The 25562-nt window shown below is 41.5% G+C and overlaps 1 protein-coding gene across 2 annotated transcripts; it reads left to right on the top strand.

Annotated features, from left to right (window-relative positions):
* The first annotated feature begins 10180 nt into the window (after positions 1–10180).
* Positions 10181–15123, top strand: OR9Q1 (olfactory receptor family 9 subfamily Q member 1). 2 transcript variants are annotated; one of them, XM_045185657.2, is made up of 3 exons: positions 10181–10507; positions 11782–11861; positions 12538–15123. In XM_045185657.2, the coding sequence occupies exon 3, from the start codon at positions 12561–12563 to the stop codon at positions 13494–13496; it is 936 nt and encodes a 311-aa protein (XP_045041592.1). In that variant the 5' UTR covers positions 10181–10507; positions 11782–11861; positions 12538–12560; the 3' UTR covers positions 13497–15123. The 2 variants fall into 2 exon arrangements, with proteins under 2 accessions (XP_045041592.1, XP_045041593.1); XM_045185658.2 differs by lacking the exon at positions 11782–11861.
* The last annotated feature ends 10439 nt before the right edge of the window (positions 15124–25562 follow it).

Raw genomic sequence — 25562 nt, 5'->3', positions numbered from 1 at the left:
CATTGTTAGGGAGGGCACAACAGGGCAAATGCTTTTAGCAAGGGGGAGAAAAGAGAAACCTTTTCTATTCCCGCGTGAACGGTGCCATTTACATTTAAGGAATCCCAGTATCTGCAATAACTTCTTGGGGACCCAGGTCAGCCATTGACAGAACATAACAGTGTTGGGAGCAGAATATACTACTAGAGTCTTAGGCTGGACCCAAATCCAAGACTGAGAGTATTCCTATTCCCCCCACCTTCCCTGTGCTTGCATGGGTAGGGGGATGGCGGACATATAGTAACCACAGGTAGGAATTCATGGAAAGAGAAGTAGGAAGAAAGGCTAACCACTAAATTAAAATCCCTCTGGTTTCATGTCTTCAGGTGGCTATCCTCACATATTTTTTGAGGGGTGTGGGTGGGTATAATAAACAGCTGTGGAAGTGGAAGCTTAGTGAGATTAAGAACTTACTCAGAAAACTAATAGCTAGTGTAGGATGGTGGTAAAGATGCAGAAGGAAATGGGGATGAGGACCCAGGGGACTGGCTGCCTCATCGAGTGGCTGTTTTTCTACACCTCCAGCCTGAGATTACAATCGGTGGAAGAGCAGAAGGTCATGAGCAATGAAAGAACAATGAACAGGGAGGGAAAGAGACTGTCCAGAGAAAGATGAGGTGGGTTTCAGGTGAGGAAACTGATCAGGTTTACTTGGTCCACACCCATCCAGTGCTGCCAAATCACATTTTCCTTTACACTTGTCATGTAGACAATGGCTTAGTTTAACACTGACCTTGCTGCCTGGGTGTTTCCAGACATACCAAAAATTCTTCCCCTGCAGCCTCACACCAGAATTCTGGCACAGCTTCCCATAATTAATTAACAAAAATTCCCAGCATCACCATGGTCACATCGAATTATTAAATAGTTCCTTTTTGTATGATTGTTTCTTTTCCTAGACTCTGAACTCCTTGTTGATCTTTGAACACACTAGGGGTATTCTCACCTCAGGACCTTTGCACTTGCTGTTCCCCCTACTAAAATGCTATTCCTCTAGAAATTGTTTAATTTATCCCTTGATTCTTTCAGATCATTGTTCAAATGTCACTTTTTTTTAATGCTCACCCGAGGACTTTTTTTTTTTTTTTTTTGCTTTTTGCTTTTAGAGAGAGAGGAAAGGAGAGAGGAAGAGGAGAGAAACATCAATGTGAGAGAGAGGCATCTATTGCTTGCATCCTGTACACACCTGGACCAGGGATTGTATTCACCCCAGTTGGAAATCGAATTTGCAACCTAGGTCTGTGCCCTGACTGGGAACTGAACTTGCTACTTTTGGTACACAAGGATGCTCCAACCAACAGAGCCACATTGGCCAGGGCAATATCACCTTCTGATGAGGTTTTCATGATCACCCTATTTAAAATGGCAAACAACCTCCCTAACAGTCTTTACTGCTATATTTTCATGCATTGCTCTGATTACCATCTGACAAAATGTTTTCTTTTTGTGCCTTATCTTCTGTCATCCCACAATTATGTAAATTCATGAGGGTAGGGCTCTCTGCTGTGTCCTCAGTGCCTAAAACAGCCAGGCATATAGGAAGTACCCAGTAAATATTCAATACTTGTGGACTACGTGACGAGCGCATGCACTCCTCTAGGTGGAACACACTGACCCCTAACACAGGCTTGGGGTCTACAGCACGAAAGAAGACAAATGTTGTTTCTTCCAAGGGCTCTATTTAAAAGTGTCTTGATCGTTTCCTATTTCCACCTGTGGCTTAAAGACTTTCCAATCTCTTTTGTCAGTTATGTCTGAATAGCTTGAACTTTCAGGATGAGCTCCGCTTTATCTTGAGTGTAACTGAACAGGCTACTTCAATATGTCAAAACAGGTGATACTCTTTCTGGCTAGACCTTTGTTAATTGCTGTGTGCCTTACTCTGTCATCAGAGAATGTCTTTTGAATGGTTAATTAATTTGAACGATAGTTTGGTTGGGAATTAAATTTTAAATTCAAAGTCATTTTGTCTGATCTTTATAGACAGTTTTTTTCCTTTGACTCCTGGTATTCAATACAGTAGCTGGAAATTTGGTGGCAGTTTGTTTCTTGTCTGCTTTTGGATCACTCGTTTTTGTTTTTTGTGTTTTTCTCCTACATTAATGTGTAGGATACTCATTCTACACTTGAGTCTAGAAATGTGTCTTATTTGCAATGTTGTTATCAAGACCTTCATGAGCTCTTTGGATCTGAGGGCTTAAATTTTTTTTAAGCTCAAGGAAATTTTCTCTTGTTATTTCTTTAATTTTATTATCCCCTTTATATATTCTCCCTGAGCTTTTTATTAAACAGATATTTGTATTTTGTGTCCGTTACTTTTTTTCATGATTCTTGTCTCCTCAGCTGGTATTTTTGCTATATATTGTGGTATGTATAACAGTTTTATAATTTACAGTTTCAATACAGGTATGCAACAAAAATAACTACCTTATTAAGTGAACTCAATGTTTATTCCACTGAAAGCAGAATAAAAAAAGAATCCTTTCCATTCCTAGGCAACTCAGTTACTTTCAGTTTTAAACATGGCCCATTCAGGACTTAAATTCAGTCAAAATTCTCTCTCCTCTTTATTTCCTTCTTTCCTCTGGGAGTGATGTGAATTCCAAAGGGTTTTATTTATCATAATGGCTTTGGGAGTAGGACAGTTAGTATAACTAACTTCCTCTATTCCCACTTTCCTCTGTGCAATGGTAGCTAGTCCTTTCTGGTTCTGATTGTCATATGTTTCTATCTGCCACTCTCCATGGCCAACCATGGCTTCTCTCTTAAGAGACATATGGGGTTTGTCCAGAAAAACCCCAGCCATTGTTAACATAATGAGAATGGTTGTGCAACATCATGTAACCTGGCAGCCAAAGAGAGTGGACTGGAGTGCACATGTGTGAACAGTGACAATTTCACTGTACTAGTCAGTCGGTGAGGGGGTTTGGGGGGTGGGCAGTAGATGCCCTTGAGTGAGCATGTGTGGTTGTTACATTCAAAATGACTGAGTGAGTAGAGCAAGCAATCTGCATCAAATTTTGCATTAAGCTTGAACATTCTTCTGTGGAAACTATTTGGATGATTCAGAAGGCTTTTGGGGACAATGCAATGAGTGATTGGCAGCTTCATCATGACAATGTGCCTGCTCATGCATCACATCTCGTAAAGGGTTTTTGACAAAACATCAAGTCATCCAGGTGACTCAGCCTTGCTATAGCCCAGATTTGTGACCCTGTGCCTTCTGCCTTTTCCCAAAACTAAAATCACCTTGAAAGGGAAGAGATTTCATACTGTCAATGAGATACGGGAAAATACAACACAGCAGCTGATGGCGATTCCAACAAAGGATTTTGCAGTGTTGTGAACAGTGGAAGAGATGCTGGGAGAACTGTGTGAGGTCCCAAGTTGCCTACTTTGAAGTGCACTGAGGCGTCATTGTCTTATGTACAATGTTTCTTGTATCTTGTATGTTCTTCAATAAATGTCTCTATTTTTCGTATTACATGGCTGGGTACTTTCTGGACAGACCTTGTTGTATACTCTGCATTCTCTTTGCATGGGCCTAAGTCACCTTTGGTTTTCCAACCCTCGTGTCAATTTTTTAATACTGAGGTGTCAAGACTGTGTGAAGTTACTCTTGGTCCCTCTGCATCTATCAGCTAATGCTGGTAAGTTGCTATGCTGCCTTATTGGATGCAGAGAACCCCTAGAAGGTTTGCCACTGCCCCAGAAAGTGAGGCACTCATATCCTCTCCTTCAGCTATAAAAAATGAGATGGGAGTTTATATGACCTACTGACCTCTTTGGGGCTCATTGGGGTTGGGAGGTGTTGGAGGCACTGACACCTTTGTAACAACATTCATACTCTAATCAGGATACGCTCTGATTTTTCTCCTCTCCTGCATGCTGATAATATTTGTTTATTCTTTTTCAACAAGAAAATGACTCTTTATCATAGTGTGACTTTTAGGTTCATGGTATAAACTCCCTGCTTCCTGTCTTCTAGGATTGCTCTTTATATTAAAAGATCCATTTGAGGACTTTCAAGGACAACCTTTTGTTTTTCAACATAGTCTCTCACAACTAAAAGCTTTACTGTCAACCCTTTTATTCTTTTAATGTATTAAAAATTCTACTTAGAAGTTCAATTGGTTTTTTAGTCCAGGATGTATCAGGCTTGCTCCTGAAGGGAAGGTGCATGACAAGTAATCTCTGCTTCCTGAGTCATGGCAGTAAACAGGGGCTGTAAGGAAGACAGGCTATTGTGTTGGGGGTGGTGGTGGGAAGCCAGTGCTCAAAATCCTAAAATATTACTTGTTTGAAATTAGGTCTCATCTTTGGAAACACTCGTTAGCTTTTCAGATGTCTATGATTATTTTGTACCCATTGTCAACCCCTGCTTTATGTCGTCATCATGACTCTCAAGATGACTGGCGGAGGCTGGTGACTGCATAGTTTAGGAGGTTTGACAAATGTAATCCTACGCACACCTTTCACCGTCTCCTGCTCCTTCTGTGGGCCTCATCAATTGGTTTCATTTTCTGTGAGCTCCCATCACTGCTGGCCCTGACTGGGTGGATTGCTTCCTGTAGCAGCTGCTGCTGTATGTGATTTCTGCTACTACATCTGAGTTGCTCTCTCTATAATTCTGACCAGACTGTCTGTGATCCTGTTCACTTACCTGTTCATCAGCAAGCCCATCCGAACATCGGCAAATCAGGTCAGCAGGGTAAGACCTACTCTACCTTTCCCTCATTTAGAACTGCACTTGGGTTGATCTTTGGGACCCAAGCTTTAATTTATGTATGCAATGATTTAGGCAAGACCCTGGAAAGGAAAAATCTGTGACCATGTTCTACCTACCACTGAGCCCCAGGCTGAACTTTCTGATTTTATAGCTGAAGAGCAAAGGAGTGAAGGAGGCCCTGAGGAAAGCTCTTAATAAACCAAGTTGTACTCATTATCTTCACAGCTCTGCAAACGCTCATCAAAAGCCTCTTCTGTTGTACTAACATCTGGGCTGTCATTACCATTTGCAAGTGTGTGCATGGAACCAGGCAGAGAGGTAGAGAATCCTCAGGTATGGAGCTTTCCATGAAGCCTGCCTCCAGGGAAAGTCATAAAAAACAGAATTCAAACAAAGGAAATTCCACATCGTAATGAGGGAAAAATACTGATAAAGCTTTGAAATTAAATTGTGTAACAGGGAAGGCTGACCTCAGCAGTATCACTAATATTGAGCTAGAGGAGAGCAATATGAAATAAGGAGATGAGGGGATGACAGTTGCATAATGAAGCTATGAGAACTGCTACCATAAGAGAGCATGCTTTATCATCTGGGAGGATGTTTCCATATATAATTAGAAATGATTTATAAGTTTATTTTTAAGTGAGAATTTACATGTGACATATTTCCCATGGTGCCTGGTACCTGGTGGGCACTCAGGGATGTTGGCTCATTCTGTGGCCACCACAATTATCATCAGTGGGTTCTACATTCACTACAACCCAGATGGGAAGTTTTACTGCTACCTTAAAGTAATCAGATGGTTTGTATTCTACAACATTATTGAATGTGTAAAGATTCAATTAAGAAAGAGGAAGAAAGGTTGGATTTGGGAAGTGGTCCTGGGAACACCCTTCTGATAGTGAAGATCAGGGTACCTTACTGAAAACTGGCTTTACTTTCTCTCTTTTGTTTTTCTTTCCTTTGATTTCCTCCACAACTTTATAAGGTTGGTATTAGTACTGTTATTTGAATGTACACATGAAAAAGTTGAAGTACAGTAAGATTATGCATACTTTCCAAGATCACACAACTAGAAAATGATGGAACCAGGATTCAAACCCAAGCTGCTTGATACCAGAATCCATACTCTTAACCAAAACTTTCAATGTCTTCTCCCTGGGAAACTCTGAGTGGTAGAAAGAGAGAAGGCCTAAATAGGAGCTATCTGCATTTAAGATCAAAGTACTTTGGGGTATGAAAAATATCTAGTGGTCATGATATGTTCTAAGACCTGTGAGGTACACCCAGCTGGGGTGCTCTATCTCCACCAAGGAGTAGGTTAATGGCCTAACAGGCACATTTTCTACCTGAGGATAAGGCGACTTGGCAATATTTGTCCAGTAGGAGCTCTGAGTTGCTATGGATCAGTAACTGTCACGTGCCTGCCATTCTTACCTTTTCTGATGGGTGTTTTTACTCTGGTTATCCTGCCTGGCTCACCGATGTATGTCGGGTATTGTAGGGCAGGCAGATAACTTGTATTTTTAGTTCATAGTTCTCTGGACTAAGAGGAGCTGCATCTGGACTGACAGAGATCACAAGATCCTAGACTTTGATCCCAATGTGATTTGTTGACGTTAGTGTGTGTGGGTCTCAGAGTGGTGATGAGTGTATTTTGCATGTGATTGGGGTGGTAGGACATGAGTATTTATGGACTACAGGAAATATTGGATTATTGCTCAGAAAACATTCACTCCACTCTTCTCCCACTGTGAGTAGAATAGTCACCTGCTTCAGGGTATTAAACGTGACCACGGAACTTTCTTTGGCTGATGGACACTAGCAGACCTATATAAGCAAAGACTTGAAATGTGCCTTGGTCATGGGACTTTGCCCACTTGTGCTGCTGTTGCTGTTAGAAGAAGATATCCTGAGTATCTTGAAGACCCAAAGATGATGAGAGACACATGAAACAAATCAGGAACCAAGCTCCAGCTTGGCCAAAATAGAAAAGCCCAGCCCAGATGAGCCCAATCCTGGCTGATCCAGGGACCTGTGAAGGTGAGAATAAATGCTTATTGTTGTGTGTCACTGAATTTGTGGGGTTTTGTTGCATCACAGCAGCTACATGAATGTTCCATGGTCAAATACGTTTGGAAATTGCTGCATAATACATACTTCATTTCAGAGTTTACAATGTATATTATCGTACTCAAGTCTGAGAAATCCTTTAGTCAAGACAGACATTTAGCGTCATTTAACCCAGTTTCCCACATGTCTTTGAGCGCTGAATCCTTCTGTGGTTAGTTAAAAGTAAAAAAGTAATAATAATTAAATGTTAGGTGACCTACTTTTGGACCTAATTTTCTTCTATTAAAGAGAAAAATTCCTCCTGGTTGAGGAAAACAAAACAAAATGGTAACTTGATTATGAAATTGAAGAGCCTCTAATCTGTGGTCTAAACGGAAGAAATTTGGATGATAAAGATATAGATCATCATGGATAAGAGTACATAAAGAATTTTTAATCTTCTTCAGTAGATTGGATTGGAAGACTGAGGAACTTGGAGAAGCAAGATGTAAACAAAAGATGATCTCAACAGATAAAGAGACGGGGATGTATGGTAGCAGGCAGGCTTGAGGTGGTGAGAGGCAACCAGTGACAAATTCCTTGTGATGGGCAATTTGAAGCACAATGACATCCATTATTAGTTCTAATTTTCTTCTCTGTGCACCTCTTAAGTTTTCTATAATGTATTTATTGTAAATCTGTTACCCAAACAAACCCCATGTTCATTTTGCTTTAAAGAATGAAGAAAAAGAAAAAAGGCCATGCTTTCTGATTGGCACGATATGGTAGTGGGTGGGGTGAGTAGTCACGGGAAATGGGTGCAAGTGTGCATAATGCTCTAGTGCAAGCAGGGTGAGGAGAGCCATGCGAATGCAATAGTGAGCACTTGAGGGTCCTCGGAACTTTGGGGGCAGGTTCTAGACATTATACTGAACCAAGGGTGAGGGTTGTGGCTGAGACTTAGCCCAAATATTTGTTTGCTGAAATATGCACTTGCTTCTGTACATTTTCTAGATCCCCTGCCATGATGTTGAGGCCATGTGACTGGATTCTGGTACTGGGATGTGGGTAAAAGTGAGGCAGGTCCCTTCCAGGCCTGGTCCTTAGTGATATTTTACATGACCTACACCTGGTCTTTCCTTGCACTCACAGTCTTGAAGGCCACTTGTTCCAAACGGCATAGCTGCAAGATGAAAGAGAACTACCTAATCCACACTAGGTTTTCTTTCTGTGATAAATCACTATATTAATTTTAACTTTATTATAGTTCTTGGGGTGACATTGGTTAATAAGATTATATAAGTTCCAAGTGTACAATTCTGTAATACATTGTCTGTATATTGCATAGTGCGTTTGCCACAGTAGATTTTTCATGGCTAAAATAAGTTTGCGATGTAGTCACTGTGATTTAAGGTCATTTCTTAGCCCAGAGGACCTCACCTCTTCACCCAGTGAGCTTGGGTGTGCCTGTGTGTGTGTGTATGGTCATAAAAGAATGTCCTTTTGGGCAGTGAGGGCTGTGGCTTAGGCAGAGTCCATTAACAACCAAGGTGGGTAGGACAGACAACGTTTCTAGTCTACTTACCAAGTGACTGTATGACCTTGTGCCCCTTTTGCCCTGTTTCCTCATCAGGACGAATGAGGAGTCCCATGATCTCTTTCAATCCTCCAGGTTCTTGTGAAGATAAATAAAGAGAGTGTTTTCAAATGATGAACGATACCCTGCAAGTCCTAGATCTCACTAAGTTGACCTCCCTACATTCTCTTTTCTTAAATGGAGGGAAGAGAGGAAAGAAATAGACTATCCCTAGATGACTAAAAGGCATTTTTTGAGCTTGTCTCCTGGAAGCCCTTTCGACTTGCCTTCCCTTTTAAAGCATATACAAGTATCCTGGTGCCAGTGCTATGCCACGACATCTTAGAGACTGAGGCAAAAGAAAAATCAATGATAGTCATACTATATTTGCTTAAAATGTTGATGTTCATCATAAATTTTTTGCATTGATTTTCATTTTTAAATAATATTTTAGTATTACTTACTGTGTTTACTAATGTTTTCGGTGCCACCTTAACTTTTGTACCTGAGGAGAGTGCCTCACTCACCTCACCCTAGTCCTGACTTGCCTAGAAACAACCTGTGCTATTGCAAAAGTCTCACTCATTGTCCCAGGAATAGTCCCTGGGCTGTGCTGCCCCTGGGAATTTGTTTACAATGGTCTCCTTTCCTGGAGAGTTTTGCCCATCATCCTAACTGTCACCTCCTCTGGGAAACCATCCCTGATCTATTCCAACTATAAGTAATCTTGCCTTACACTGAATCCCCATGGCACCTTACCTACATCTCACTTCAGAGTTTAGTGCTTGTTATATGGTAGGATGTATAATTATCCTACTAGTTAGGTTGCACATTCTTTGTAGACAGGCATTGTGGGGTTTTTTTTTGGTGGGGGGCGGGTTTGTTTTATTTTGTATCTCTTGCTCTTTGTTTAGAACTCAGTACAGTGATGAATCAAGGAACTATGTGGTCTTACTTTCTCTTATTTCTCATAATTGTAAAAAAGAACAGCTGTTCCATTCTTTTCTGTCTTTCCTATTTCCTTTTCTAAATTGGGACATGTTGAAATTTAATGACTTAACAAAATACCAATGAATTTGGGGCTAAAAAAATACTAGAGTGTCAAAAATGCAGAGAGCTGGCAAAGGCTAGGCCAACAAGAAATTGCCAATGTCTCCTTTGGGGATATCCCAGGCTGCTGTTTTCCCTATAATTTCATTTGCTTTTAAAGAGAAAAAAAGGAAGAGACTTAATAAAACACATGACCCCCAGGGAGGGCAAACTTAGAAGACACTATGTGTTTTGTTGAGGTCTCGGTAGAGTCCCCAGTGTGTCCTACTGGATAATGTGGATCAAAACCTTGTGTTTGCAAAGCACTTCTTGACTAGGATATGGCCACACCAATGAGGGTGGTACTGGGCACAATTTCTGATGTTGACCTCAAGGGACTGTGCAGAATTAGGGTTCAGGGCTTTTAGACCCCACTCAGTGGGCGTGTCTCAGGGCTTTGGGAGTTGGGACTCGGATGGGTGAGAATCCACACAAATAATAATGGTCTTTCCTCAGAGACCACTTTAGCCATTGACTGGGGACTTTAGAGCTTTTGTAACAACTATTAGTGTCTTCTTCACAAGGGAATTGTGTTGGGGCCAGGTGCTCACAGGCAGAGGCTGTTCTCCAACCTCCTTTATTCCAGCCTGCACCTGAACAAAACCCAGAGTGAGGGATGCATCTTAGCCAGGTCTACACGGTCATGGAAACAGAAAGATTGAGGGAAGAAAGAGAAAATAGTACTTGGCAGATTTGTATTGGGAAAGATGCAGTGCAGGGACTGACATTCAAGCAAACTATGACACTATTATCCCCATGTTGATTCACTGAGGGGAGTGTAGGAGGAGGGGTAAAGACACTGAGTCCCCAAGAGATTAAGTAACTTGCTTATCATCCTAACTGAGTAAGTATGGGAGGACAAGAACCACCCAGAACTCCTGCCACCCAGGGCAGTGGTCTCTCCCCCACACACTTAGGATGGCTCTCCAAGCAACAGCAGAGAAATGACTGTTAGAGACAAAGAAAGATTAGTGGACAAAGAGTCAAGAAGACTTTCCAGGTGAAGGTGAAGTGGAATTCAGGTGAGAAAACTGATCCAGTTCTCTTGACTTATGCTCAATTCAAATAACTGGATCCAATTTCTTTTATTTATCATTTTCCTCAATATGTCAGTCCAACACTGGAGTAACTGCCAAAGTCCAATGCTTTAAAGATGATCGAATATCTTCTTTACCCTCATCCACTGAAGCTCTGCCAAAGGACTTCTGTCCTTTAGCACAAAAGTTTCCGTCAGCCTCCAGACATGAATAGACTGCGGTGCTGGTATTCGTGCTTGTTTACTTAAAGGCAGACATTTCCTGAGTCCTGCTGGGCTGGTGGAGTAGATATGTGATGCATGCGAAACTCTGTTGCAAGATAAATCGTGCTTCTGTGGGTACTTTTGTTCCTAATGACAGTTCCACCACTTACCAGTACAATATTGGGCCTGTTACTTAAACTCTCAGTTTCCTTATCTGTAAAATGGGGACAATAAAAGTTCCTACCTTATAAAGTGGTTGTGGGGATTGAATGAGTTAATATGTAAACCACTTAAAATAGTTTCTTTCTATATGTTTGTGTCCGTAAGGACAATATCAGTTCTTATAAAATTTATTTTTGGTAAACAGCTTTCTATTAAATAAGGACAGTGGTAGCTTGAGAATGGAATGGTCAAACCAAGGAGGGTTATGCCTTTCATAAAATATTTTCATAAAAGTAAAAATAATCACTTGGACATTTGTACAGTGCCTTTCCCTTTGCAAGGTGCTTCATATCTCATTTCAAAACTTTATTCCACAAAACCACGTTGAGCCTTTACTATGTGCTGAGCTCCAGGGGCATGTACTCTGGCTAGGGGAGACAAACTCAAGAGAGACTTCTTTTGGGCTGAGGCTTGAAGGTCATGTAGGAGCTGGACAGGACCCCTTGGCATGGGCAAGAGAAGGTGTTTCAGCAGAAGGGGTGGCCTGTAGAAAGCAGAGATGTGAGAGAACATGGGGGAATTAGAGAAGCCACAAATAATTTAGTACGGCTGGAGAGGGTGAGGTATGGCTGTGGATGTGAGAAGTAAGAAAAAGACATGAGGAAGTAAATAGGGAGGAGCTCAAGGAGGACATTCCCTGACACCCCAGGAGTCTCAATAATATCCTATCCCCTTGATGGGGTGCCATGGTGCAATTTTTAACAGGAGAGTGAGACACAATCAAATTAAAGTCTTAGAAATATCACTCTAGTTGCAATGAGGAACAAGAATTGGCAAGAACCAAGTCTGAAGGCAGAAAGAGCTGTTAGTTATGTGGCTGTCATTTTCATCTAGGCAAGAGATGAAGAGGTTTTAAGGGAGAAGCTGTGGTCGTGGAGAAAAAGGGACAGAATCCTGAGATGGATATTCTCGTGGTAAGCAGGATCCCATGCATCACCCTCTAATGGAGCAATAGGAAAATTTTGGCTGAAAGATGAAATACTGCTATTTGTGACAACATGGATGGACCTTCAGAATCCCATGCTAAGAGAAATAAGTCAGACAGAAAAGGTTGAACCATATGATTTCACTCATACGTGGGATATAAAAATGAAAACAACGAATGAACAAACATGAAAAACAAAAACTCATAGACACAGACAACGGTAGGGTGGTTACTAGAGGGGAGGGAAGTTGAGGATAGTGAAGAGTAAAGGTGGTCAGATATTGATATATAGTGATGGAAGATAATTGGACTTTGGCGGTGGGCACACAATGCAATATACAGATCACGTATCATAGAAACGTACACTTGAAATCTGTGTAATCATATTAACCAATATCACCCTGATAAATTTAATTTAAAAAGTGGTTATCTAAATCACAAGTTCTCACACGTTTAGTTAGTAATAAAGGTGGGAGAATATATACTCTTATTCTGAAAATGTCTACCTGTATTAAAATTCCCTTGAGGGGAGGAGCTAAGACCAGTCACCTCTGAAGCCCTGCACAGCCCCTGGCATGTTTTTTCCATAGTATATGTTCAATAAAATGTAAACAGAAATGCAGTTAAGTCCTATTTGTAGCTTCCTAACTTGCATCTCATCCTAGCCCTCTCAGGTACCTGTGGCTTCATGGCAGAGAAGAACCTCACCTTAGTGACTGAATTCCTCCTTACAGCATTCACCGACTGTCCTGAGCAGGCATTCCCTCTCTTCCTCCTGTTTCTGTTCATCTATCTCATCACCTTGTTGGCGAACCTGGGCATGATTATCCTGATCCAAGTAGATCAGCGGCTCCACACCCCAATGTACTTCCTTTTGAGTCACCTCTCTTTCATGGACATCTGCTACTCGTCTGTCACCGTGCCTCAGATGTTGGCCATGTTGCTGGAGCTCGGGGCAGCTTTATCCTATACACGCTGTGCTGCTCAGTTCTTCCTCTTCACCTTCTTTGGCTCCATTGACTGCTACCTCCTGGCCCTCATGGCCTATGACCGCTACGTGGCCGTGTGCCAACCTCTGCTTTATGTCACCATCATGACGCAGAAGGCCCGTTCGGGTTTTGTGGCTGGGGCTTACGTTGCTGGTCTCTTCAGTGCCTTGGTGCGAACAGTCTCAGCTTTCACGCTCTCCTTCTGTGGAACCAATGAGATCGACTTTATTTTCTGTGACCTCCCTCCCCTTTTAAAGTTGACCTGTGGGGACAGCTACACTCAGGAAGTGGTCATTATTGTGTTTGCCATTTTTGTTATCCCTGCCTGCATGGTAGTGATCCTGGTGTCCTACCTGTTTATCATCGTGGCCATTATGAGGATCCCCTCAGCTGGAGGTAGGGCCAAGACCTTCTCTACCTGTGCCTCCCACCTCACCGTTGTGTCGCTGTTCTTCGGCACCCTCATCTTCATGTACTTGCGGGATAACTCCGGCCAATCGTCAGAGGAGGATCGGGTGGTGTCTGTGTTCTACACAACAGTCATCCCCATGTTGAACCCTCTCATTTACAGCCTGAGGAACAAGGAAGTGAAGGAGGCCCTGAGGAAAATTCTGAACAGGGCCAAGGTGTCCTAACTCTCGCCAACCTTGGACAATCCTGAGAATCACCTCTGCAAGTACCAGCATTCTGGACACATTATTTTCAGCACACTCAATGTTGAAATGAATATATCATGGTACAAGGTATAAAAAAGAACCAGAAACTTTAGTTTTGGGGGGAAAAAGGAAGAAAAGGAAGAGGCAGCCTGAGAAGAGAGATTGGGATGAATGCTCTAACTCCCAGGAAAAATGATGAAAGGATCTGAAATTAAAAGCTGTGTAATCCAGATGTGGCAAAATTCACAGGCCTGTGACCATAAAACATGATTACATTTTTTGCAAAAGTTTTTGTGAAAGATTTCCACCATATAGAAATATTGAAAACAATGTACAGTGAACCCCCTATGCCCCATACTGAGATCCTGTAACTGCTAATATTTTGTATATCTGTCTTATCACACATATAATCAGTCTATTCATTAAGCCATCCAACAATTCATCCATCAATACACTTTACTTTTTGATGCATTTCAGAGTGAGTTGTGGACATTGGTATTAGTACTCTTCCTCACTATATACTTCAGAATGGTATCATCAATTAGAATTCAATATTTAGATTACATTTATTTTTAATGATTGAATTGAGGTAGTAGTTTGATGGTCCAGTTAATAAAGCTGATACCACTCAAAATATTCTTCAGACTCTTGTACTAGTTCACAGGGAAGCCTCACACAAATCACTATAAAAACCCCAGAATGACATGTCTGTCAATTGCTATCAGCATGGAAATATGTCTGTTTTTTTCTTTTTCCCCACATTCCATCTCCCACTTATCACCTTGTTTGCCTGAGAATCCACTTGGTAATTTATATCACTACCACTGTCCATAGTAGTACCTGCAGTGTCTGTATTATAGATGTCAACACTCCGTATTCCTAAAGCCTTGACCTTGGGGAGGCAGAGCATTGTTGTTCTCCATGCAGAGGTGGGTAGGAGGGAATCCTGGCCTGTACAGGGTTCCTGTGCTCTGCAAGGGCTCTTAACCTGTGTCCAAAGTGTCCCACAGTCTGATGGTCCTTGATCTTTATTTCTCTAACTGTAGGTGACTCAGTCACACCCAAGGCTTTGGAAGGGAACAGGTCCCACCTACACATCATTTTCTGTTCTTTCTTCAACCCTTATTCCTGAAAATTAAACTTTTTTCCTCCCTGTGCCTTGTGTTACCAAAAAACAAGATACCAGGTATGTGAATGATATAAACCCTCAAGGGAGGGAAAAAGGGAGTGACAATACTGGGTCTGTGTGAATAAGATAGTATACTGAAGAGTTATTTGTTCTCTTGGAATCTTCCAAAAGTCAGGGAAAACAATGAATTGAAGGGGACTGCTCGCAGAATGGGTTTCCAGGTCTAAGGAGACAATGTAATGCCTTCTTCTAATTCAATTTTAAGAGGACAGTTAAAGACTTCCACTTGAGAAGAAGGGCTAACCGAAATGCTGTAGGAACTAGTGGCCATGAGGCCCCAATATTGTATATGGGGCTCTATTTACTTTTTACTCTATAAAGGGAGCTCAGGAAGACTTTGAAAAGTGCTTTCCACTTATGTATGAAGAGGAGACAGGGTTAAGTGAGATAAATTAAATAAAGAGGTTACCTGGTTGTAAATAGGTGTTCGTATTTCCTTACATCTTGCTATACCTTGTGTTGAAGTTATTTAAATAAAGCAAACCGTGATTATTTTTGTTGAGTTACTTTAATTCTAAAAGTCCTGTTTAGAGAGCAAATATATAGCTGCTTGTAAATCATTGGGTATGGCTATAGTACCTGAAAGAAGAAGAAAAGTTCTTCTGGAGAGAATCTTGGATATCTACCTCAGTAAAAGGATGGTAAGTATAACAATCTACCCACAGCTGCCTGGTCTGATGCCTGGCACTTGGCTGGACCCCTCCCAGCACCTTTCTCAGGGGCCTGCTAACCCATGGTTTCCTCCGAGAACTCCATTACCATAAGTCAGGTCCTTTAGGAGCTGTCACAGGAGGAACGTGTTGGTACCATGACCTCTCTGGTGGCTTTGTGAGATCCTCTCGCCCTCTTTTGCTCCAGACTTAACATAGGGTTCCTGGGGACCAGACTGCTTGGTGCAGAGAGGAGAGGAAAAACCACAGACCTTCCAGAGCAGGGCAAGCTAGCAGGTATCACCTTACATTGGTGGCAGCAAACATGAGCAATATGGCATGAATTTCAGGATGCCAAGAAGGGGCCTGACTCCAGTTTAAATCCCCTTTCTTTGTTTTTAATGCTTTTACTTGAAATTTGCCTGCTTAACTTTTTTTTTTCCCTGGAGATTGTAGGAAATGACAGAAAGCATGCTGGGTGGTGACCGCCACTTACCAGCTATGGGTCCTTCATAAGGGAATGCCCCATCCTGTCCCTCAATTTCTCCATTTACAAAATTGGGGAGAAGATGGAATAGGAGAATTCTAAGAGCCCCTTTTGGTCTGACATTCTATGTACTCGGGCTTTAACTCTGTTAAAATGTAAATTATTGAGAAGAGATCCCACATTATGTATTGCCAACCACTTCCTTCAGAAAGGGACTGTTTCAGAGTCCTCTACAAGCATGAGTCAGGATGGGGAGTGAGCCCCTGAAAACTGAGTAACTGAGAAGTATGGGGATGGGGAAGATGCAGTGACCAGACACAAACTTTCCACACTTGACATTGGCTCTAACAGGTCAGGCATAAAGCTTAAAGAAGTTACAAAGAGCAATTGTCTTCCCAATGCCTTGTTGATGGCCACTGGATTTGCAGGAAGGATATAAACATGAACTCTTTAAATTCCAGTGACAGATCTGCTTCCAGCTCTGTCACCTGTTGTTTCCCCAAGTTACTGCTTGGCCACCACCTCTGTGGGGTTTCCTGATGAACAGGTGCAACAGGAATTTTTCTGATTCTCCTTACCTTAGTGTGGCGGAAATCTGTTCTTTTGTATTCCCAGAACAGCATCCCCTCTCATCTGGGAATTCTCTTTTCTTTACTTTACATGGTTCACATGGGTACTTCTATCTCCTTCTTCTGGTCTTCACTGATTGGCCCTGAGGTAGGTAGGCACCTGAATACTATTAGGCCAATCCTGGAGCCCTATCCTTTGGCCATAAGACATCTTTGGCCTTCTTTGGGATTTTTTTTTTAACTTGGCACCAGAAATAGTTTTTTTTTTTAAATCTCTTTTGTGGTGAAAAAGCTGGAACATGTGAAGTGTGGACATGGCTTGTGGCCGTATTTTCTACATTGTGGAAAATGTAGATTTAGAAAGAAAATAAAGCTGATAATCAGAGACAGTTAAAGACAATGGAAAAATTCCTGATGTCATGGTCCCAGGTGTCCCCGAGGTCTAGCTGTACCCTCTCCTGCCTTCCCCATGGTTCTGAGAATCTGAATTCATCTGTGTGCTTAGCCATGCTGTGTGCTAAACTTTAGTCACATGCAACTAAAAAGTCCTCTTTAAGAACCCCAGGGACTATAAATCATTCCCCTTTTAGGATCTCATTCTCTACACTTGTAAAAAGTTGGACTGGATTCCTAAGTTCCTTCTGGTTCCATCATTCTGGGAAGTTCAAATCCAGAAACTGAGAAAATTTGTAAAAGAAACAATGGAATAAACTTGTCTCAGGTCTGCATGTCCTTAGGAAAATATGGGAAATAAGAAGGGGAGATATGCATTTTAAAGTATTACAACTGAACCAAGATGAATTCACTTGATTACCTGTTCATCTTCTATTTGGGGATTCTCCTGTATTTTGGAGAAATAAGGGACTTCTGAGTAAAGTGCCCATTAATCATTTTTGGCTTTAAAAACTCATGGAATCAAATGAAATAATCTAACCAGTAACCATCTTTCTATCAATATTTGGGAACCTCGAATCTTGACTACCAGCCAAGATGGAGGCATAGGTAGACACACTGTGCCTCCTTGCACAACCAAAAGATGGACAACAAATTTAAAAACAAAAAACAACCAGAACTGACAGAAAATCAAACTATGTGGAAGTCCAACAACCAAGGAGTTAAAGAAGAAACATTCATCCTGACCAGTAGGAGGGGCAGAGATGGGCAACTGGGCAGAGAGGACTTGCGGCAAGGCGCCGGCTGGCAGACTGGGCAGTCCCACATTCCCATGCAGATAAACCAGGAGGAACAACTCAGGAGCAAGGCAGACCTTGCAACCCAGGGTTCCTGTGTAGGGAAACAAAGCTTCAAACCTCTGACTGAAAACTCCTGTGGGGATTGAGGTGGCAACAGGAGAAACTCCCAGCCTCACAGGAGAGTTTGTTGGAGAGACCCACAGCGTCCTAGAATGTACAGAAGCCGGCCCACCTGGGAATCAGCACCAAAAGGGCCCACTTTGCTTGTGGGTAGTGGTGGAAGTGACTGAAATCTGGCAGAGAGCAGAACAAACAGCATTGTTCCCTCTCAGACCCTTCCCCCACATTTGGCATTACAACCCAGTGATGTGGGTTGCCCCGCCCTGGTGAACACCTAAGGCTCCACCCCTTACTATGTAACAGATACACCAAGACAAAAAAAAAAAAGTGGCCCAAATGAAAGAACAGATCAAAGCTCCAGAAAAAATACAACTAAGTGATGAAAAGATAGCCAACCCATCAGATGCACAGTTCAAAAAACTGGTAATCAGGAAGTTCACAGAACTGGTTGAATTTGGTCCCAAATTAGATGAAAAAATGAAGGCTATGCTAAGAGAAACAAAGGAAAATGTACAGGGAGCCAACAGTGATGGGAAGGAAACCAGGACTCAAATCAATGGTATGGACCAGAAGGAAGAAAGAAACATCCAACCAGAAAAGAATGAAGAAACAAGAATTCAAAAAAATGAGGAGAGGCTTAGGAACCTCCAGGACATCTTTAAATGTTCCAACATCCTAATCATAGGGGTACCAGAAGGAGAAGAGAAAGAGCAAGAAATTGAAAACTTATTTGAACAAATAATGAAGGAGAATTTCCCCAAGTTGGCAAAGGAATTGACTTCCAGGCAGTCCAGGAAGCTCAGAGAGTCCCAAAGAAGTTGGACCCAAGGAAGTACAACCAAGGCACATCAGAATTACATTAGCCAAGATTAAAGATAAGGAGAGAATCTTGAAAGCAGCAAGAGAAAAGGAGACAGTTACCTATAATGAAGTGCCCATAAGACACTCAGATGATTTCTCAACAGAAAGCTTGCAAGCAAGAATGGGCTGGAAAGAAGTATTCCAAGTCATGAAAGACAAGGACCTACATCCAAGATTGCTCTATCCAGCGAAGCTATCATTTAGAATGGAAGGGCAGATAAAGTGCTTCCCAGATGAGGTCAAGTTCAAGGAGTTCATCATCACCACCCCTTATTATATGAAATGTTAAAGGGACTTATCTAAGAAAAATGAGATAAAAAATATGAACAGTAAAATGACAGCAAACTCACAGTTATTAACAACCGAACCTAAAACAAAAACAAAAACAAACTAAGCAAACAACTAGAACAGGAACAGAACCACAGAAATGGAGATCACATGGAGGGTTATCAGCTGGGGAGTGGGAGGGGGAGAGAGGCGGGAAAGGTATAGAGAATTAGTAGTATAAATGGTAGGTAGAAAATAGACAGGGGGAGGTTAAGAATAGTATAGGAAATGGAGAAGCCAAAGAACTTATATGTATGACCCATGGACATGAACTAAAAGTGGGGGGCATGCGGGTGGGAGGGGGTGTGCAGGGTGCAGGGGGATAAAGGGGGGGAAATGGGACAAGTGTAATAGCATAATGAATAAAATATATTAAAAAATATTTGGGAACCTCAGCCTGTTCACCTGTGCATTGGAAAGCCTGAGCCACTTGACTTCTAATATCCCCTTTAGTTCTAGCTTCTTATAGGAGCCTAGAAAAGTTTTGGAGTTCCAGAATGTGTAAAACAAGGTCAGTTCACCAAGGATGAACTGTTATAGCAGGAAAAGTTCTTCCAAAGCAAAGTTATGAGGTTCGGCCTTGAATTGGCATGAGATCCACCCAAGTATGGATTGGGAAATATAGCAGAAATGGATCCCAGGGTGACAGTTGAGGATATATCTTTCTTACACCAAATCTGTAGCCCTTCCTTGTGCCTCCTCCAGACTGTAAGTCATGACTCTTTGGTTACAAGGAATAGGTACCCACTTAAAGTAGTTCAGGAAAACACTGTTTTGGAAGGGGAGAGTGTTTTCTTAAAGTATATTTTCCTGATTATGCTACTACAGTTGTCCCATTTTTTTCTCCCCTTTATTCCCCTCTACCCTGTACCCCACCCCCACCAGCATTCCCCCCTTAGTTCATGTCCGTGGTCGCATATAAAGTTCTTTGGCTTCTCCATTTCCTACACTATTCTTAATCTCCCCCTGTCTATTTTGTACCTACCATTTATGCTTCTAATTCCCTGTAAAATTTCCCCCATTCTCCTCCCTCTCCACTGATAACCCTCCATGTGATCTCCATTTCTGTGATTCTGTTCCTGTTCTAGTTGTTTGCTTTGGGTTTTTTTTTTTTTTCAGGTTCATTTGTTGATAGTTGTGAGTTTGTTGTCACTTTACAGTTCATATTTTTTTATCTTCTTTTTCTTAGATAAGTCCCTTTAACATTTCATATAATAAGGGCTTGGTGATGATGAACTCCTTGAACTTTACCTTATCTAGAAAGCACTTTATCTGCCCTTCCATTCTAAGTGAAAGCTTTGCTGGATAGAGTAATCTTGGATGTAGGTCCTTGCCTTTCATGCATTGGAATACTTCTTTAGAGCCCATGCTTGCTTGCAAGCTTTCTGTTGAGAAATCATCTGAGTGTCTTATGGGCACTTCATTGTAGGTAACTGTCCCCTTTTCTCTTGCTGCTTTCAAGATTCTCTCCTTATCTTTAATCTTGGGTACTGTTATTATGATGTGCCTTGGTTGTACTTCCTTGGGTCCAACTTCTTTGGGACTCTCTGAGCTTCCTGAACTTCCTGGAAGTCTATTTCCTTTGCCAGATTGGGGAAGTTCTCCTTCATTATTTGTTCAAATAAGTTTTCAATTTCTTGTCTTCTTCTGGCACCCCTATGATTCAGATGTTTAAAGTTGTCCTGGAGGTTCCTAAGCCTCTCCTCATTTTTTTGAATTCTTGTTTCTTCACTCTATTTTGGTTGAATATTTATTTCTTCCTTCTGCTCCAAATCGTTGATATGAAGTTTCCTTCCCTTCATGATTGGTTCCCTATATCTTTTTCTTTATTTCACTTTGTATAGCCTTCACTTTTTTCATCTATTTTTTGACTATACTTAACCATTTCTGTGAGCATCCTGATTACCAGTGTTTTGAACTCTGCAACCAAACTTTGAACTCTGATAGGTTGGCTATCTCTTCATTGTTTAGTTCTATGTTTGGAGTTTTAATATATACTTTCATTTGAGCCATATTTCTCTGTCTCTTTGTAAGGGGAAGAGCCTTAGGTATTTGCCAGGGTGGGGCAACCCACTTTGTTGCGTTATGGTGCTGTATGGGCAGGAGGCATCAGAGAGGGAACAATGTTGCTTGTTCAGTTCTCAGCCGGCTTTCAGTCACTTCCCCTGCTATCCACAAGCAAATTGGTCCCTTCCGGTGCTGATTCCTGGGTGAGTGGTTTGTGTACATTCAGGACCCTGTGGGGCTCTCCAATTGACTTTCTTGTGAGGCTGGGGGTTTCTCCTGCTGCTGCAACCTCCACAGATTTTTATAGCCAGAGGTTTTGAGGCTTTATTTTCCAACACTGGAATCCTGGGTTGCACAGTCTGTCTCACTCCCCAGTTGTTCCTCCCAGTTTATTGGCATGCAAATGTGGGACAACACGGTCTACCAGCTGCAGCCTTGCCACAAGCACTCTCTGCACTGGCTGCCCATTTTTGCCCCTCCTACTGGTCTAGATGAATGTTTCTTCTTTAACTCCTCAGTTTTCAGACTTCCATGCAGTGGAAGTCTGTTTGATTTTCAGGTAGTTCTGATTATTTTTTGTTTTTAAATTTGTTGCTGTCTTTTTGGTTGTGTGAGGAGACAAAGTATATCTACCTATGCTTCCATCTTGGCCAGAAGTCCTAAATTATTTGGAAGAGGAGAGTGTTAATACTGGCAATCAACCCACTGACCTTTCTCCTCATCTAATCACATGTACTGAGAACGGTGAGACCATGTGGAGCCCCAGGGGGTGCCGAGTCAATCATTTCACCATGGCTATAATACTTCTCAGAAGGAGCAAGGGCCTGGCCAAATTCCCCAAGAATTTTCTACCATAATCTCCTCTCTCTTCGACTTAGGTCCCAGCTCTAAGCCCAATCCTTTTCTTTCTAAGAGGCTAGAAAGAAAATACAGATGTAGAGGAAAAAACTTCCCGACTATTTCCAAACATGAAGTTCAGAGACATCCTCCTGAGGGTTTGCAATGTAGTATAGGAGTTAAGAGTGTGTATTCTGAATTCAGACTGCTTGGGTTCAATCTCTAGCTCTGCCCGTTACTGTGGGACTATTGGTGATCCACTTCAACTCTCTGTGACTACATTTTCTTGTCTGCTTAAAATGGTGATAATAATAGTACCTAATTCATAGGATTGTTGCATGGATTAAATGAGCAATACATCTATCTATCATCTATGTATCTATCTATATCTATCTATCTATCTGTCATCATCTATCAATCATCTTAGAAAGGGAAACCACATATAGTAAGCAGCTTAGGTAGTTTTTGCCATTATTACCTTACTGGATTTCCATTTCACATTTTGGCTCAGCTCCCACCATGCCCCGAATCTCTAAATCTGGAAACCAAAGTTGATCAGATCTATAGTTGTTAGGACCAAATCTTTACTTTAAAGTACATTTCTTTTACTTTAGTTTTATAAGTCTCAACACTCATAATATGTGAAATCTTGATCTATACTTTATAAGGTTCATTCTGCTTCTTTCCTGGGTCTGGCCTCATGATGAAAATCTTAATAATTATTTGAAAATGGTTTTAAACTCTACTGTAGCTTCCTGAAAGTAGTGTTCTGATGGCCTCAGCAGCTTATTTCACTTGAGGGTGGGGTGAGGTAGGGTCAAGATTGTTTATGAAGCAGAACTGCAGAGGCTCAGACATGGACCCACTTAACAACTGAAGGAAAAGTTTCTTAAAAGGAAAGATGGATTCCTCTTCCATAGCTCCCTGGGGGGATCAATGTGGAAGGATGATGCTCTTCGCCTGGCCCCCTCCCAGCTCCCTTCCCAGTGGGAGTGATTGCTCTTGTGGCAGCCAGTCTGACAGAGACTAAAAAAGAGCCAGATTCTGAGATGAGTCATCAGGAGATGCCTTTGCTTGGAACCATTGCTTCTTTGCTGTTTGGCATTTGGTCAATTGCTGAGCTTTTTTGGAGCTGCACTGCCTAAGCAGCATCCTTATTTAGGAGCTCTAGTTCTGCAGCATGCTAACCTGCTTTCAATGAAAAAGAGCAACTGTGGTCAAACATTTTTGGTAAGTGGTGGGTTAAAGAAAGTTGACAGGGGCATTGTCCCCTCTCTGGCCCCTCCCCAACAGGCAGTGCCACAGCGCAGCAAGGAGGATTACCCTGCCAGGGTGAATACCTAAGGCCCCACCCCTTACAACTTATCAGGGGCCCCAAACAAAGAAATAGGGCCAAAATGAAAGAACAGTGCAAAACCTCAGAGAGAGAGCTAAGCGAGGAGTATATAGCCAACCTATCTGATGGATAATTTAAAGCCCTGGTAATCAAAATGCTCACAGAACTGATTGAGCTTGGTCAAAAAATAAAAGAACAAATGAAAGATACCCAAAAGGAAATAAAGCAAAAATATTCAGGGAACCAACAGTGACAGGAAGGAAACCAGGACTCAAAGCAATGATTTGGAACAAAAGGAAGAAATAAACATCCAACTGGAACAGAATGCAGAAACAAGAATCAAAAAAAATGAGGAGAGGCTGAGGAATCTCTGGGACAACCTGAAATGTTCCAATATCCAAATTATAGGGGTGCCAGAAGGAGAAGAACAACAGCAAGAAATTGAAAGCTTATTTGAACAAATAATGAAGAACTTCCCCAATCTCGCAAAGGAAATAGACTTCCAGGAAGTCCAGGAAGCCCAGAGAGTCCCAGAGAAGTTGGACCCAAAGAGGAACACACCAAGGCACATCATCATTAAGTTACCCAAGATTAAAGACAAAGAGACAATCTTAAAAGCAGCAAGAGGAAAGGAAAGAGTTACCTACAAAGGAGTGCCCATAAGGCTATCAACTGATTTCTCAAAAGAAACCTTACAGGCAAGAAGGGGCTGGAAAGAAGTATTCCAAGGCATTAAAGGCAAGGACCTACATCCAAGAATACTCTATCCAGCAAAGCCAGCATTTAGAATGGAAGGGCAGATAAAGTGCTTCTCAGACAAGGTCAAGTTAAAGGAGTTCGACATCACCAAGTCCTTATTATACGAAATGTTAAAGGGACTTATCTAAGAAAAGGAAGGTCAAAAATATGAACAGAAAATGACAACAAACTTACAACTATCAACAAATGAACCTAAAAAAAATAAAAACAATGAAAACAAAAACTAAGCAAACAACTAGAACAGGAACAGAATCAGAGAAATAGACATCACATGGAGGGTTTTCAGTGGGTGGGGAGGAGAGGAAGAAAGAGGAAAAGGTACAGGGAAGAAAAAGCATAATTGGTAGGCATTAAATAGACAGGGAGAGGTCAAAAATGGTATAAGAAACAGAGAACTCAAGGAACTTATATGTACAACCCATGGATATGAACTATGGGGAGGGGAATGCTGGAGGTTTGGGGGGTGCAGGGTAGAGGGGGAATAAAGGGGCAAAATTGGGAAAATTGTAGTAGCATAATAAAATATAATTTTAAAAAATAAAAAGAAAGGATAAAATCTAAAAAAAATAAAAATAAAAATAAAAAATAAATAAAAAGCCTCTACCCAGCTGAATTTTTCTCCACAGCATTGATGACTGTCGGACAGGCTATGCAGTTTATATTTCCATCTGTTTTTGTCTACCTGCACTAGAATGCAAACATTATAATTTTGGTCTCTATCCCCAGTCTTCAGAACAGTGCCTTAGCTCACAATAAATATTTGTTGAATGAGTGAATGAGTAGTTGCACAAATCACTGTACTTCAGCTTGTTCACTATTAAAATGGGATAAACAATATCTGTGAAATACAAATGTCAAAAAAAAAAGTTGACAGGGTTTCTTAAGTATAGGACTTTATAGATCCTTTAAAATGATCACGAGCAACATGATTTTCTGTGTGGGGAATACAGTATGCAGTGATTTCCAAACTCAAGAGAACACAAAACCTATTCTCCACCTAGGACACTTGGGGGAAACAAGACTTTGCAGGGTGGAAGCCTTTGGACATGGGTCTCAAACTTTGCTGCACATTGCAATTACCTGGCAATTTAAAAAAAAAACTTATGTCTGGTTTCTACACTCAAACGTTCTGATTTATTTGAAGGGGTGCACGCTGAACCTTGGGATTTTTGAAGCTCCCAGCCCAGGTCATTCTGATCTACTGCCCTTGAGTTCTCTTGTCGTATGTCATCCTCTGAACAGGATTAATCAACAGAACACTGACCCAGTTCAAGTCATTGTTTTAGCAGCAAGTAGCTGCATAGCCTTCTCTGTATTTAGTTTTTTATATTTGTAATAGAGACCCATCAAACCCACCCTGGCTATGTTAGGTCTCCCGTGAGGAAGTAAGGTGCTGATGGGACTTTGAAAAAATCACAGCCTTCCAGAACACACCTGTAATATTTTAGTTTATGACAAAGCACAGAAGGTTAAGCAGGGTTAGAGTTCCTGAGAATGCTTCCCAAGACATTGTCTTTAGATATAATTTTTGGAGATCAGCTGTGTCAGAAGCACCTGGGATGGCTGTTAATCTAAGGCCTTGTTCCATGGCAGACACACTGCACCAGAATTTATGGGGGTGAGATGATAGTATTCACATTTTCAACACATTCTTTAGGTGATCCTTATGCACACTGAAGTTTGAAAGCCAGTACTCTGGAGGAGAGCAAC

Source organism: Desmodus rotundus, chromosome 5 (genome assembly GCF_022682495.2).
Source record: "Desmodus rotundus isolate HL8 chromosome 5, HLdesRot8A.1, whole genome shotgun sequence".
Classification (NCBI taxonomy): domain Eukaryota; kingdom Metazoa; phylum Chordata; class Mammalia; order Chiroptera; family Phyllostomidae; genus Desmodus; species Desmodus rotundus.
This window is presented reverse-complemented; position numbering and strand designations above follow the sequence as displayed.